This window comes from Eptatretus burgeri, chromosome 7 (genome assembly GCF_056783735.1).
Source record: "Eptatretus burgeri isolate ZD-2024b chromosome 7, Ebu_testis_v1, whole genome shotgun sequence".
NCBI lineage: Eukaryota > Metazoa > Chordata > Myxini > Myxiniformes > Myxinidae > Eptatretus > Eptatretus burgeri.
In genome coordinates this window covers 109453293-109469993 of record NC_140967.1, presented here as the reverse complement: position 1 = coordinate 109469993, position 16701 = coordinate 109453293, and the positions used below count along the sequence as shown (strand labels likewise).

Below are 16701 nucleotides of genomic sequence, written 5' to 3'. Positions count from 1 at the left end.
GATTTTCCATGCAGCGCAAGAAGCGGCCGCCGTAAACGGGAGACAGACAAACGCACGGATAGATACCACATGGTCCACAATATCTAATAGATGACTTCCTTTCGAAGGAACTTTAACACAGAGAGAGACCATTCAGCTAATGAAGCCTGCACAACGGTTGCCAACCTATGACAGCTTTTTGTATGACAGTATACTCATGGAAGAGCGAGAACACTAAATGGATCAGGATCAACAGGACAAAAGGAACAGGAGCATGGATTGGGGTGTTGGGGGGGGGGGGACATCAACAGTGGAGTTGAATGACAAAATAGAGAGAGAATTGGACAAACAATGGAATTGGGAGGAATGGGGTGGACAGGATAGATACAGAAGGAAACTTCTTCCTCCCCCCTCCCAATCCTCCCTATCCCCCCCTCTCTCTCCCTCCCCCCTTCCCCACTCGATCTCTTCCTCCTCCTCCTCCCTCTCTTCCCCACTCCTCTGTCTCTGCCCCACTCCCCTCCCCTTCCTTCCCCTCTTTCCCTCTCCACATTCCCCTCCCCTCTCTATATGTCCATGCTCTATCCTTTTTAAATGTCTTTAATTTCCTTTTCATGTTTTTTTTTCACATTCGTTATTCAGTTTACTTGTATTTATTAGATTTGAGGTACCATACTCGTTACTGAGCATCTGTGCCACTGAAGCATCTTTCTGAGCAAGGGTTATATTGTTGTGGGGCCGGGTCTCGGTGGCGAGCACGACCGCTAGGTGGAGCAGTAGAGTCGGCTCCACCAAACACCCGGAATCTAGATCGTGCCTCTCGGAGAACTCCGAAAGGCAAGGGACCCTTACGGGACCGTGAATCGCCAATAATTTGACCGTGTGGGATAGGGTTAATTGCCAACATCAATATACCTAAATACCCACACAGTCTAACTACCGGGGAACCGCACCCTCGGCTGGCTCTGTCCGATCCGAGTCACACGTAACGACTCGGATCCGGCATAACCGAGCGGAGTTACCAGAGCCGTGCCGGACCAAATGAACAATTTACCCTCGCTATCTCTCAATACACAGCATGCTAAGCCAATGAAAGAAACACAGAAACGAGCTGGTGCATTCAACAAAAGGGATATTTATTTATAATGGGGGGGGGGAGGAGGGAGCACACAAAGAGCAGAGCTATCACGACTATAAGAAATGCAAATAATGTACAACAAAAGCACTTAACAATTCTACTTGAAGACATGGCCCAAGGACACACACACGCACACACAAATACCGAAAAGAAGATGGACCTCAATGGTCTTCATTGAAGGTTCCCAGCTTCGAGCGAAGATGAGCTGGAAACCAGAGCTATCTTGGAACTGTCCGCCTCGTGCGGCCACACCGACTTCGAACCCATGACGCGAAGTCCACGGCCCTCATCCCTCGCTGCTCGGCCGCCGAACTGTTCAGTCACTACCACCACGGTGAGCCACCACAAAGAGACCGCAGACCGCAATTGCCGTGATCCCGCAGAACCCTCGTCAACCACCACTCTGCTGTCGCCACGATCACCCGGTCTCCGTCCTCTCCTCCTTCTTTTTCCCTTCAGGTCCGAGCGATTTCTTTTTTTCTTGGCACGCTCGCCTCCCATTGGCTCGTGGGTTGTCAGGCGACTCGTGGTGGCCTCCCGATTGGCTGGGCTGAACACTCCATCTGCTAAGGCAGAGCCAGCCTGAGGTGATATATTCTCTGATTGGGCAAGGGGTGGACTAGTGGGAGGGGCAACGACCACCCTCCCACCGTGCGTGTCTGAGAACCCAAACGGAACAGCCAGGGGAGCACCCTATTCTCCATCTCACCCCTGTACGTGACACGATGCACGTGGGCGATGGTGTTCGTATTGTTGTAGTTGTTGGTGATGTAAAAATCCTAACTATAAAATAATTCCGCAGCGCACGTACACTTAATTCCCATTAGACATAGGGGATGGGACCCTAACTCAACACATACTTATCGATATAACTGATCTATAAGGACTCTGGCTGTTGTGTGCTCATGGCTGCCAGATTCGTAACAATATAATGGGTGGTTTGTCATTGCCTTCCCAGCAGTAGTTCAAGCAGGAATTAGTAATTTGGTCATGGTGCCGGCCATAGCTCGCCTACTCTTCATGAAGGACAGCGTGGGGATCTTTAACGTCCATCAACTAATGTCGGAAGTTGGGACGGCCAGTTTTACGTCCATCGGAAAGACAGCACACACATTGATGATTCACCCAGTCTGTGAAACACCAGGATTACATTATATAATCGGGTCAGGATTCAAACCCAGGCTACTTAGCTTGGAGGTGAGTGTGCGTACCTTGAGGTCATCCTGTCAGGTCGTATCGTAATGCACTGTTAATAAACAAACTGCGATTCCATGTTGTATTTATCCTGTTACGGTTTTGGAAACGTACCCCAGGGGAGAGCACACATGGACACGAAGGTGACCCGAGGACCAGTTATTTCATTAGTTTTTGTGTAGACAGTCCTTGGCTCCTTGTTGACGGGTTGTTCGGGTGGCAGACATTAGAGTTTGTATTTCCTGGTGTGATGTCTTCCTTACCCACTCCCCCCACCCCCTTCTGCTCCCTTCAATATTCCCTCCTTTACACCAATGGTCCCGTCCCTTGATGCCTTTCTCAATCCACCAATAACCTCCCCTTCACCAAACATCATTTTGACAATGCCTCCTTCACTCTGTCGGTCTTACCTTCAGCCCCGTGGCTGTTCGGTCGTCCCTCGGTCCGGCGGCATTCCTCTCCGTTTTCACCCCATTTGCGCATTGTTTAATTGGGCACATTCGGTTCATCTGTGGTAATTAATCCTTCAGGCCAATCGGATTACATTCACCGCATGGGACTGTGTCCCTTCTCACAGGCATGTTCGTGACATGAGAGGCGGTGCTTTCCCCATGCATGGTGGGTGCGGCACATGATGAGGAGGAGGCTCGCACGAGCCAAGACGGAGAAAAGCCATATGAAGGAGGAGGGCAGACGCGCACGAGAGGAGATGGGGAAAAAGGAGAGATCCCGCACAGGAGAAAAGGAACTCGTAGCTGGTCCTCATCCTTGAGAGAGAAAGCCAGATCGATAGAGGGAGAAAGCCTGGAGTGAGAGGAGGAAGAGGAAGGCAGGAGTGTACGAGCTGAGACAGAAGAAAGCAATATGAAGAGCTTGTCCTTGTGTTTAAAGCTTGCCCTGAGAGGAGCAGAAAGGCGCTCAAATATTACCCCCCCCTCCACACACACACAAACACACACACACACACACACACACACACACACACACACACACACACACACACACATTTCTGCAGGGTGCTCAAGGTCCACCAGCAACCCCCTTCTGGTTAAACTACCAAAATCAAGAATCACTGCTCACCTTCACTCTTTCATTCCTCGTTTTTTCCCTGCCTTTGGAAAAAACTCCCACACATTCCTCAATCCCACTCGTCCCTCTCACGTCTTTAAAACAGCTGTTCACTGCCATCTCATATCTTCCCCCATCCAAAACCACGATCTTTTCTATCCTTGTATATCCACCCCAAACCCACCTCCTTCAAATTTCCTGTTTTCCTTCCTGAAAGTCCTTGTAGTGTCCATCTTGTTTACCCCGTGTACCCCGCCCCATCCCTCTCCCTTCCACAGATATCCTCTTGTGTTTGTTCCACACTATTTTATGCTTCCCTCTCCCACCCCACTTGTCTCCTGCCTTGTTATATGTTTGTGTATTAGCTCTTACACAGCCTCGACTTGGTATACAAAAACAAAAACAAAAACAACTCTGGACTGAGAGAGCTGTGAGATGTGGTGGTACCATCTCTGACTTATTTCCAGTTGTTGCTGGAGTTCATTAGGGGTGTGTACTGGCCTGCCCACTTTTCTGCACTTGTATGGACTGGATTCTGGGGAGGATGTCGGAGAGATCAAGCTGTGGTGCATCATTTGGGAATGTCAAGGTTTCTGACCTTGATTTCACAGATGATGCAGTCATCTTTGCGGAGACTCTGAATATCCTTATGGGGATCTTCGAGGCGCTGAATGAGGAGTCGGAACCACTGGGATTATGGGTTTCCAGGGTCAAAACTAAAATCCAGGCTTTCAATGACATCTTGGATGCTGCTATCCTGTCTGTGCCTGTTTGTGGTGAGGATGTTGAGGTCACGGAGAGATTCACTTACCTTGGCAGTGATATTCATGTCTCTGCTGGCTGTGAGCCAGAGGTCAATAGAGGTCTGGGTCAGGCCAGAGGAGTCATGGATTCAGTGGATCATGGGGTGTGGTGTGGCCGTACCTGTGTGGGAGGATGAAAGTTTGAGTCTTCAGGGCATTAGTGCTTCCAGTCTTGCTCAACAGATGTGAGACGGGCTCTGACCAGGGATCTGAGATGGAGACTTAACTCCTTTGTTACCAGGTCTCTTCGGAGAATCCTTGGCTATCGCTGGTCGGATTTTGTGTCCAACGAGCGGTTGCTGAGAGACTCAAATGAGATTTGTTACCTGCATGCATCATCTGTGAGCATCAGCTGTGGCTGTATTTCCATGTGGCTTGTTTTCCTGATGCTGATCCTGCCCCACCAGATTGTCTCTGCAAGGGAGCCTCGTGAGTGGAGGAATCCAATGGGCCGAGCATGTAACTCACGGTTGCAGCAGGTTGATCAGCATATTAAGGTGGTTCGGAAAGGCCAGGCATCTGCGTGGGGGATGGCCAGACGGAGGTCGCTGGAGTACCGACGCAGCGATGCGCTGCTCCAGTGCCTGCCCCCATACCTAACCTGATGGGTTTGTTCAGATTTGGGAATTGGAAGTGTTCCCTTCTGTGAGCTATTCTTCCACTGGCTGTTTCTCTTGGATGAGTTTCTAAAATGCTCGAGCGTAGTGAGGGTGGAGAGTATGTAATTGCTTTAGCCAGAAGTTTGGAATCCTGTCCAGGCCTGGGCATTTGAAATTTGGTGCTTTTGTGAGATGTTTTCTAATTTTTTTCCTTTGTCAATTATCATTGGGTGCATTTCCTGCAGCTATTGCTTTTTATCTTCCAAGTGTCGTATCCACTCTGCTTCCTTGTTGTGTTCTTTTTTGTCTTCGAATGTTCCTTTCCAAAATGTTTCTGGGTCCTCTTTTTTGGGGGGGGGGGTTGTTGTCACATTTTGTTTCTATTTCCCGAGCTCTAGGTAGAACCTTTTCGGGTTGTTTTCAAACTTTATTTTTGATTTCTTCTGTTGTTGGCCTCATCATAGTTTTTATTTTCCCTATCTGTTGTATTTGGACTTTATTATGGGCAGCGAATGGGTTTAGTCCATTGCTTTCCACGTTTCATTTATTTATTTGTCTGATTCTTTTCATAAGCTTTGACCTTCTGTTTCCCTTCTCGAGTCGTCCTATTTGTCCCGTTTCCACCCTCAGTCGGTCTCTCTGCTTATCAAGTCTCTGTAGTCAGATTATCAGATCTATCTTTGTGTCTGTTTACCTGTTATTTTCTCTTGGGCATCCAGTGTTGCTGCGAAACTCACATCGTTAATTTATATTAGATTGGGTGATTTGGGGAACATTTTAATGACTGATTGGTTTATTCTCCTTACTTGTGTTTTCAACTGTTTATTGTTGTTTATTCGGTGGAGATGTTAATATTCATTTGATTTCCTCTATTTTATTAGCCAGTTCAACTTCTCGCCTGCACTGTTCATTGTCAACCTCTTCATTTTGTTGTCCATTATACTGCTCATGATCTATCCTTGTTGTTGTTATCTCTTCTTTGCAAAGGTGCTATTTCATCTGAGTTAGTAACTTTAAGTTGATCTTTCTCTCCGGGTGCTGTTGCTGCAGCATTCCCTCCTGTCATTCTCTGGTCCAGTTGTAGAGTTTTCAGTCCCGTTTCTTGATTCAATTCTCAAATCTGTTGCTCAATTTCTGTTTCTGTTGTTGTGGTTTAATTTGAAATGTCATCTGTTTCTGGTTTCCTCTCTTGTTCGATTTTCTGTGTGACTCCAGTAAGTTTTGTTGGTTGTTCCTTTTCTGTTGGAGTTTATACTCTGGGAATCTCATCACAAATGTATGTCCCGTCATTCCATTGTGGCATTGATGGCAGGTCACCATTTATAGGTGAGCGATCATTTCTTTTTGCCTCGTCAGTTTGTTCATCGCTTATTCTTAGTTCCTCCTCTGTGAATATTGTTTTCCTTTGTGTTTAGTGATTCCCTATTAAAATTACCTTTATCAGGTCATGGTCTTTGGATTATCTGTTCCCAGGTGTTTGTACTTTCTTTTGTCACACCTTTTCGTCTGACGTATTCTATTGCCAATAATCATGTCCATTTTTCCTTCTGTCTAAATTTTCTTTTTGATACTGACTCGCTCTTCTTGGGTCATCCGATTTATGCCCTCAATTGCTTTCTTTCTTTGTTGGTCATTTTCTTTATTCTTTCTTGGGCCAAGTATCTTTGGATCATTGAAGCTACTGCAGTGAATTTTTATTTTTGTGGAACTTTTTTGGCCTTGGCTGCCAGCTTTGCTCATTTCAATTGGTTCATGAATCTTTTTCCTTTATCACTAGTCCCCCATGCTTCATGCACAGAATATGCTTTGCAATGGAAGATGATTTCCTTCTCCTCTAAGCTCTAGCTCTGGTCATTTAATCTTCTGCAATTTGTCTGGAACCTAAATGGTGTTGGATGTTGAACAGGTGACACCAGTTTAGCTTTGGTGTAGAGCTCTGTCCTGTCATGAGGCGAGGATCCCCTTCCTCACTGGAGAATGTGCAGTCATTGTCCTTTCAGCACACATTCTGGCTGCTCAGTGTGGCCGCACGGACTTATGCATCTGTGTCGGAGGGGTTTGTGTCCCTCTAATCATTTTCTGTGACCATCATTGCTTGGCATATTTTTGTTGCAGCCAGCCATTTTGTTTTCCCCGAGAGGCTGTAGGGCCTTCGCTGCTTGACAGGTCACCGATGGCACTCAGGAGTCGTGCCAAGAAGGTATGTGTATACCAGGGTTGTGTGTCAGCCTGCTCATTTTCTCCTCACTGGTTTGCTGAAATAGCTTGCCGTTGCTCAGAATCGCTCACAAGGGGGGGTATCCACAACCAAACCCCCTGTATGTAATGAGTGGTTTAATTTAAAAGTGAAGCTCCCCCACTTATCAAAGGAGTATTAAGGTGCAACTCACTTGGTTAACCAACAAGGCAAACATGAAGACCAGGGAGCTTTCAAAAGAAGTCAGACATAAAGTAGTGGAGAAGCACCATTTAGGAGAGGGCTACAGGAAGATTTCAGTGTCAATCGTTATTCCTTTGAGTACAGTTAAATCCATCATTAAGAAGTTGAAGATGAATGATGCCACCCAGACTCTCCCCAGATCAGGTCGCCCATCCAAACTCAGCAGCCGGGCAACAAGTAGGAAACTGGTTCGGGATGTCACTGTAAATCCAACAATGACTTTGAAAGATTTGCAAGTATCTATGTCCAAGATAGGGTCAGTGTTCATCAATCAACTAGATCCCGTTCCCTTCACAAAGATGGCCTCCATAGACAGGTGGCAAGAAAGAAGCCATTTCTGAAAACGACACTTCTAAAAGCTTGTATGGAGTTTGTGAAAAAAAACATCTTAATGATACTGCAGGCATGTGGATAAAGGTTGTGTGGTCACAGGAGACAAAAATTGAACTTTTTTTTGGTCTAAATTAAAAATGTTACATCTGGCACAAGCCCAACACTGCACTTCACCCAGTCAACACCATCCCCACTGTCCATAATGGTGGTGGTGGCATAATATCATGGGGCTGATTTTCATCACCTGTCCGTCCATCCATCCATCCATTCCACCTGTTGTTTTTCCAGACATTTTTCCCAAATATCCTTTTACCTATTCAACTGAAACTTGGTACTTGGTTTTAGGATGATAGGTTAAAGAACAAGTTGGAGTTTCAAGGTGTTTGGTCAATATTTCACAAGTTATGTCCTTTTTAGACTTTGAAAATATCACATATTACACATGGGTCAGTGTTCAGCTTGCCCTGACTCCACCCCACTGCTTTACATATGTTGGCTGGACACCTGGCCTGACTCCACCCAAATAAAATCACGCGCTGCCATTGCATGAAGCAGCACAGATCAGCAGGCCTTTGGAATGTGTGTTAGTCCATGGCCCAGTGCAATTGGAATGATCCCAGATGTATAACTACGATGTATTATATATGCACACAAGCCGTATATATGCATGTTTTTGCTTCATGTACGTACATTGGGTTATTTTTAATACGAGTGCAGGCCCGTAGGTGTGTGCCCATAGGTGTGGGCCCGTAGGTGCGTGCCCGTAGGTGCCTTCCCCTTACGTGCGTGCCCGTACGTGCAGCTTTTTTCCTTCGCTCTCGTAAACGACGACTGGATTGGGGGGGGGCATTGTTTCAATTAGATCAGACCAACTGTATCATAAATGGTCATAACTTGGGAAACACCTGGGAAACAGCTGAAACGGATGAAGAAGAACGATATCAAACCTTGAAAAGGCACATACTCAGGTCCCCAGTGTCAATTGTGACGTCATATCAAACGAAGAAGAAGAAGAATTGTGATGTCAATCGTGCAAAAAAAAAAGGATTTGTGACGTCATTCGTGATGTCATAGCACCGTGTCCTGTTATTGGTTGGCAAATAAATGGCCGTAACTTGGGAACCACTTGTCCGATTAAATATCAAACCTTGAAAATGCACATACTCAGGTCCCCAGCAATATATGTGGCAAGTTTCAATTAGATCGGACCAGTGGTTGTCGAGAAACAGCGGTCGCAGACAGACAAACAGACACACAGACCTATATGTGCGTGCTGCCCGTTCGTGTGTGGCCGTACATGCCAAAAAAAAAAAAAAATTTCAAAAAGCTGTTTCCCTTGGGAAAATTCAAACCTTGGGATTAATTAATAATTTGAACACTTAATTCAAACCCTTGGGAAACAGCCGTTTCCCTTGGGAAAATTCAAAGATTGGCATTAATTAATAATTTGAACAATTAATTCAAACCTTGGGAAAAAAACAGCTTTCAAACCTTGGGAAACACTTGGGAAACAGCGGAAACGGATGAAGAACGATATCAAACCTTGAAAAGGCACATACTCAGGTCCCAGTGTCAATTGTGACGTCATATCAAATGAAGAACAATAATTGTGATGCCCCCTCTCTCTCGCCCCCCCTCTCTCGCCTCCACTCTCACCCCCCTCTCTTGAATTGTGACGCCCCCTCTCTCTCGCCCCCTCTCTCGCCCCCCTCTCTCTATATAAATGTATTCACAAATGTCTACCAAGCACAACAATTAATTCAAACCTTGGGGAAAAACAGCTTTCAAACCTTGGGAAACACTTGGGAAGCAGCTGAAACAGATGAAGAAGAACGATATCAAAATTTGAAAAGGTACATACTCAGGTCCCAGCGTCAATTGTGACATCGTATCAAAAAAAAGAAAAAAAAAGGAAGCATTGTGACGTCATAGCACCGTGTCCTGTCATTGGTTGACAGATAAATGGTCATAACTTGGGAACCGCTCGTCCGATTAATATCAAACCTTGAAAAGGCACATCCTCGGGTCCCCGGCAATATTCCTGCCAAGGTTCAATTATATGAGCCCAGTGGTGGTCGATAAACGGCAGTCGCAGACACACATACAGACATAGACACATAGAGATTGCTGGAATTATAGATAGACTAGTACGTGCCCGTAAAAAAAAAAAAAAATAATTATAAATAAATATTCAAACTGCGAGCAAGAAACAACAACCACACAGGCCGTTTCTTCGCTCTCGCATGCCCGTACGTGCGTTGCCCAGAAGTTCGCATATCGCAGTTACGATAATTCGCAATTTAGTTTTAATGGCCAATTATTAAATTAGCGCCAACATATTTTGCCTTTTTGCAATGTCGTCGCAAGAAAAAAACAAAAAGAGAAGAGAAGAGAGGAAAAAAAAATTACTTCCTGGTTCAGAGCACACCAGCTCACTCTGATGTTACCAAAATGTATGCACCGTCTAATATGAAAACGATCATAACTTGGGGCATAGTGTTTATCTATAAATGCGCATAAGAAATCGAGAAATTATTAGAATACACGAAGTCATCACTCTCCGGAAGCCCGTACATTGTAACCTGTAATGGGGAACGCGGCTGAGCTACCCTTCCCCCATCGGCCACGCCCACGCAACAACGTGTCTTGTCATCGGTTTGGTAAATAAATGGCCATAACTTGGGAACCACTTGTCCGATTAATATCAAACCTTGAAAAGGCACATCCTCAGGTCCCCAGCAATATACCTATACCTGGCAAGTTTCAATCAGATCGGACCAGTGGTTGTCGAGAAACAGCGGTCACACACACACACACACACACACACACACACACACACACACACACACACACACACACACACACACACACACACACACACACACACACACACACACACACACATTGCTGGAATTTTAGATAGATGAAATAGGCAAAGCCAAAAACACGATGGGTTAGAAAGGTTCTTCTTTTTAATTTTGATTCCCGTATCGGGTCTTGTGTGCGTTGAGGCAAACTAATTCTTATCTCTAGTTTGTTATCCTCGTATTTATTGGTTTCTCGTGTACAAAATATATCAGCAAATGAAAATTGCTTTGCCTTTTATTTTGCCGAATAGACCCAAACACAGTGGGTTATAGGGTTTCTTCTTCTTTGTTGGGCCCATTCGGGGACATGTATTGCAAAGCAATTCTCACTCTTGTTTGAAATGCTTTTGTGACTTGTTAATATAGATAAATTTCTCTTAAACACTAATTTTCAAAACAAATCGTTTCCCAAATAACTACGTGGGTAACTACAGCTTTAAAAAGCATCCTCAGATGATAAATATAATCATCATGCCTCATGCTCTGAAATACCCCTCATAATGGCCACGAAAGAGGCCTTACACAAGTGAGTGGTTGGCTACAATCTGGACAGCAATATCGTGGGTTGGACAGCAAGGAATTTGACAGGCAGTAGTAACAAAAAAGGTGTGAGCAATTGCCAGTGTGCGGCAACGTGACTGCTTTTTTGCAAGCCGTGCAGCATGGTACATCATCGGCGACCGTTGAGCGAGGTTGCAAATGTCCAAACATCTGTGAAGAGCTCTGGAAGGGCCAAGTGGTGTGGATTAATGGGAAGGTACAGGTTAAAAGTTGAGCAAAACCATCCCACAGAAGCTCTCGGCTCGTGAACTCGAAAGAAACCTACAGGATGGAGGAGGAACCAAGCTTTGATCAGTCAAGTTATATCCTGAAAATGCAACAAAATCGCAATGAGAGAGTCGCAACACATTTTACTAACACGTCTTTCATTAATTATATATGTTCAGGAGAAAAATGCCTCCTCACTCAGAAATTGGGCAACCAGGATGCGAGCATGCTTTTCCAACCACACACCATCCAGTGAACCCAAAGAGGAGGGGGGAAACAACTCGGTATGCTTCCAGAGTATTGAAGAAGGGAAATACTGTATCTGTACAAATGCACGTTTACATCCATATAATACTGACTCTCGCAAGAGAACAAAAGCAGTTATTTCTAAATTGACGTGTCTGGTACTGGACATGTAGTCGTGATCAAGGATATTCCATTGGTTAGTTATGACATGGAAAGCCGAGAGAATTTCCTGACTCAATGTTAATGTGTTCCATAAATGAAGGAGAACGGCACTCGGTAGAGCGCATACCTCTACCAGACTGAAAAGTTTACGTTTTGTATCCGACTGATCGATCCGGATCTTCACCAGAATCCAATCAATTGATGCTCGTCACACACCCAACCTGTCCAGCGAGGTTCGTCCGAACCTGTCGTCTTTTTTTTTTAGCCATGTACGGGTCGGATAAAGCGAGTGCTGCTTAGTCTCGCAGTTATTTTTGGATTGGGAGGTTTGTTAGCCAATCATCTTTCTTTGGAGTGGTTTTCAAGATACAATTTGCTTGCATCAGTTCAAGACAACTGTTGAAGGCAATTGGAAGCATGTTCTTGTTAATCTGTAAAGATTTGGGCCATTGCTAAAGTTTATAATTAATACACTAAAGACTGCTGCCCTTGGGTCAAATTTGAACCGACAACCATACAGATACCAATCCAACATCCTTATCACGAGGCCACCACAAAACCCACAACTGAGAAACAAATTCAAAGGACGTTTCATTTCATTCACCCTACTCTTTTTCTGGAACCCCAATGTAAATCCCAACACAATTCCCCACAAATGAATACCTGTCTCGCCACAGCCTTCCCAGAAAACATCATATGCATGCCAAGCAAGTGCTCTGTGGGCCGTATTGGCCCTCCTGCAAGTAAGCACACCATCCAACAGGCCAGCCGCACAGAATGCGCTAGTCCCAGCAGCAAGGCCACTGCTCGACTCCTTCCAGGTATCTCCATGCGGCTCGGTGCGATCACTTGTGCCCGACGCAGTAACCACCGTCCTATAACACTCAACCACACCAACCGCAGTCGGTCCCGTCGATTGGGCGACGCTCCACCTGCTCGCAAGCTGGTCACAAGAACAAACGCCATCGGCAATTTTGCAACTAAACACTAACAAAGTTGGGTACATGTAATTTTGTTTTTAAAGAAAGTGGGATGTACTCGTGGAAAAGATTGGACAACAGAGATTGGAAATGAAATGGCTTAGTCAGCACACGTACAACGGACGAACAATTGGGATGAACAATCAAGAGGTTTCGATGCTGTGACATGTGACAACAACAACAACAACAAATCTTGGCCAGTAAATGTATGTCCTATCACTGCAATGTCCACAGCGTTTTAATGGGGCTGGTCTTGCCCTGAGTTACTGGACTGGTTTTGCCAGAGCAGGAGGTGAGTTTTCAGAGTGCAAATGTGAACTGCAAGTGCAGAATAAAAAAAAATTAAAAATAATCCCTATTCTTATTTTACTCTTCACACCAAGATTTTGGTGGGTTTAATCCCCAACAATAACTTACAACGCTAAAGGTGTGTCTGCGACCCAAAAACCACAGCGAGGAAACGAAAAATACTGGGTTTAATTGACCAACGGGATGGGGACACAATGCAGCAAATTAAAGTAAACTGCCAAAGGTAAATGAGGTAAAACCTGACAATACCCGCTTACACGACAAAAATACAGTCTTGCCGACTATAAACTACACTTGAGACAGACTCTCACAAAGAATACAGGCCATGAGAAGGGAGAGAGATGGGGGTAGAGAACACAGGATGGAGGAAGAGGAGGGTCGGCCTTCCCTCAAGTTGAGACACCGTGAGAAGCAAGGACGTCCCCTGTGTCTGGCTACATCTCACTGACTAGAGCAAGGTGAGCTGGTCAGGAGAAGAGGCACACTCATTTGGCACACTCCCAAAGTGGCGTAGCGACCGGACAGATTCCATCTGTGCTTGTTCTCCAAGCCAGGCTTGCACTACTGGCTTTTATTACCCCCCAGCGCAGCACATCACCGCGGCTCCTTCGTTGGCGTGTTTTCTGCCACATGTACTTCCATGTACGGAGCGTCACAACACCACACACCAGGGGGAGGGGGGGAGGGGGTCACCATCATGGGGGCCATGACACAGAGCAAATGGCTGTTAAACTAAGAAAAGGAATGATGAAATGAAAGCACATATACCGATCCTGACAACGCCAACTGGGGTAATTACAAGATAATTTATTACGACATCAATTAGGAGATAACTATGCAATTAATTAATCACCTGACCCCCAAAGGCATGTTCGTCACAGTACGTCTGTGGAGCAGTGTGATAATCGAAACCACATTCCAATTTTTGTTTAAAAAAAAAAAAAAACTCGTGGGTAAATGCGAGGCAGAACGTGAACTCACCTGTAATGAATACCAAACAGCACCTGCCCAACAGTTGCCCCTTTATCCAGTACAGACAGCTGCCAGAGGAGGAAAGCAAGGATGGACCTCAACTCTGGTTCCCATGGTGACAGCAGGCCCGGATGAAACATCTATAGTTAAACAGAAGAAAGTCATCTTTGAGGGTGGAATAGCAATGGTAACAGCAAGGTCCACCTCAAGGTATCAGTGGTACAAAATCATGACAAGCAAAACTGCTGAGACAAAACAACCAAAATGACTTGATGTGTTTTCATCGTTAATGGACGATAAGACAATGTCATGTGATTTACCACATTTACAATACACAGCATTATTGTGTGAGGTCTTCACTTGAACACATTATTTATATGATTGAGGAATGTTAACGGTCTTCGAGCACAAAAATATGACTCTGAATAAAACTCCAGACCTGAACTGCTCTAACCTAGATACCTTGCCAAGATCAGGTACTTCTCATCAACATTATACTTGGTGTCCCGTCTTCAGACACTGCTTGGACATTAAAGATCTTACGATGTCTTTCACGAAGAGTTGGGCAGTTATGTCTGGCACGCTGAATGAATAACCAATTCCTGCCTGGACTGCGGGTCACAAGTAGTCTGTCTGGTCTTTTTCGAGGTTCCTTGAGAACACGTTAAAGTGCTTGCTATCTCAGTGTGGTTGTTGTCTGGGAAACAGCTTTTGTACTTAAAACAAATTACCCAGGTACCTTGCTTGAAAGGTTGCAACAGTTGCAACAGACTCGGCGGTGCAACGGTTGACGCGTCACGACTCTGCGGTGCAACGATTGGTGCGTCGCGACTCGGCGGTGCAACAGTGAGAGCATCGCCTCCAAGTCTAAGAGGTCAGTGGTTCAAATCCTGGCTAAGTCCTACCAACGCCTTTAAGTTTTTTTTTTATCCCACCCCCCCCCCCCCCCCCCGGAGGGAGGGAGCGGGATATTGTAATCGTCCGGTTTGTTTGTTTGTTTGTTTGTCTGCCTGTTAACAACTTTACAGCAAAACGGCTTTAGCAAACATTATCAAATTTAATCCACAGGTGGGCAATGAACCTTGGACGACCCCAATAACTTGTGGGTCCAATTGGATCAAAGGTCAAGGTCAAGGTCACGAAAAGATCAAAATCGTTTTTCGCTCATAACTTCGTCAAAATGATCTGATTTACTTCAAACTAAGCTTATTGTGAACCTTATTCTATTTGTCACTTATAATCCTACCCATTCCTATCGTGAAAAATGCATATTTGTGAAGATCGGTAGGGTCCGAAGTTTTGGGGGTCATGGCCATCGGTCAAAATTACAAATTTTCCATTATAAATCAATAAAGGTTAGGAATATGCGTGTTTACTATGGAAGACATATATCGAGTCCTTCATTGGCTTTCATTTGACACCATGACCTTTGACCTTACGTGGCCTTGAAAGGTCAAAATCATTTTACGGTCATAACTTCGTCAAAAATGGTTTAATTGACTTCAAACTAAGACTAAAATATTTCTTATTCTATTCCTTATAATGAACATTCAGGATAAGGATGTGTCAAATTTAAATTTGATCCCCAAAATAACTTTATGCCATAAGTGGGCAGGATTTGTTGTGCCTGGTTTTAGGTTGCGATTGTAGTTTTAGAACTATTTGGACTTGTTTATTATGTTACCAAAACGGAGTTTTTGAAAGATATGTTAGTCAGCTTGGACGTTTTTTTTTTTTTTTTTTTGTCTGTAATCACGTATTAAAAATTCTGCAGAGCACAGTTATCATTGGAAATTTTTGTAACTTCACATATCAGAGGCCTAGAGAGGTCCCTTTCAGCGCATAAAATTGAAGGTCAAGGTCAAAGGTCAAGGTCACTTTGTCGCAAATCAGGGGAGTCGACGAAACCCTTATTTTTTGAGTAATTTTGATCGGATCGTCTTCAAACTTCATGGAAATATAGTGCATGGTCTGGCGCTCAGCTGATTAATTTTTGGTGGTGATTGGCCTTGACCTTCATGGTTAGCGCCTGAGGTCAAATTTTCAAGTTTTAGGAACCATATCGTGTAGTACTTCAAATTGAACACCTCGATGAGTGCTTTCTAGATATGTCAAGCTTGAGACATTATGACGTCATTTGGTGACGTTATGAGGTAAACATATTTTTCATGGTTACTCTGTAGAACGATTCTCATCGGAATCTCTCGTAGGCAGATATTCCTCAAGGAGTCGCTCCTGGTGGATAGCAGCTCTGTTCACCTCAGTGTGACCTTAAAGAAGTTACACGTGGTCACCTTTTGGCAAGATACGGGTCACCCTGTGGGTGACATTAGTTTATTTTGTTTTTTTAATCGTATGTAACTCTTCGTTGCTTCACGCTCAGCATTTAAATGAGCATGGACAAACAATGCTTGGAAGGCAATGGCAAACAATGGCAAGCATAACCCTTGCCAAGAAAGTGCTTCGGCAGAACCAACACATTTATCAAGTACGGTGTATGTTTGAGTGCATGGGTACAGGAGGAAGTTAATGGGTGGTGTTAATGGTCGAAGGAGGAATGAATTTTTGCAGAAGTTTTTCTGTGAGTCTCACTTGTCTGCACCCGGATGGTTTGAGGTGAGTGGAGTCGCGGCTGAAACCTGAATCCTATCCCAGGTTCCTTCTGATGTCTCCATCTTTGCTCTTTACTTCTTCGGGTTCCTTCTTGGTCTTTCGTTTGATTGCAGCAGGAGATTAATGGGCAGATTGATCAATCAGAGGACCGTCACATTGTGACAATCATTACAAACAAAGGAAAGATCCAGTGGGGAAGGACACGTCCAAATGACCGTACCCTCATCTCA

The 16701-nt window shown here is 44.8% G+C and overlaps 1 protein-coding gene across 2 annotated transcripts in view; it reads right to left on the bottom strand.

The window, feature by feature from the left end:
* PEX2 (peroxisomal biogenesis factor 2) overlaps positions 1-16701 on the bottom strand; it is a 30596-nt gene that overhangs the window by 12627 nt on the left and 1268 nt on the right. The window contains exons 2-4 of one of the 2 annotated variants that reach the window (XM_085890277.1): positions 13868-13998; positions 12261-12540; positions 1095-11243 (exon numbers count right to left, since the gene is read on the bottom strand). In XM_085890277.1, coding sequence (XP_085746403.1) covers positions 10917-11243; positions 12261-12540; positions 13868-13998 — 738 coding nt within the window. In that variant the 3' untranslated portion in view covers positions 1095-10916. Of the gene's footprint in view, positions 1-1094; positions 11244-12260; positions 12541-13867; positions 13999-16701 lie in introns of those variants that run through there. The other variant, XM_085890278.1, reaches the window with a different exon arrangement.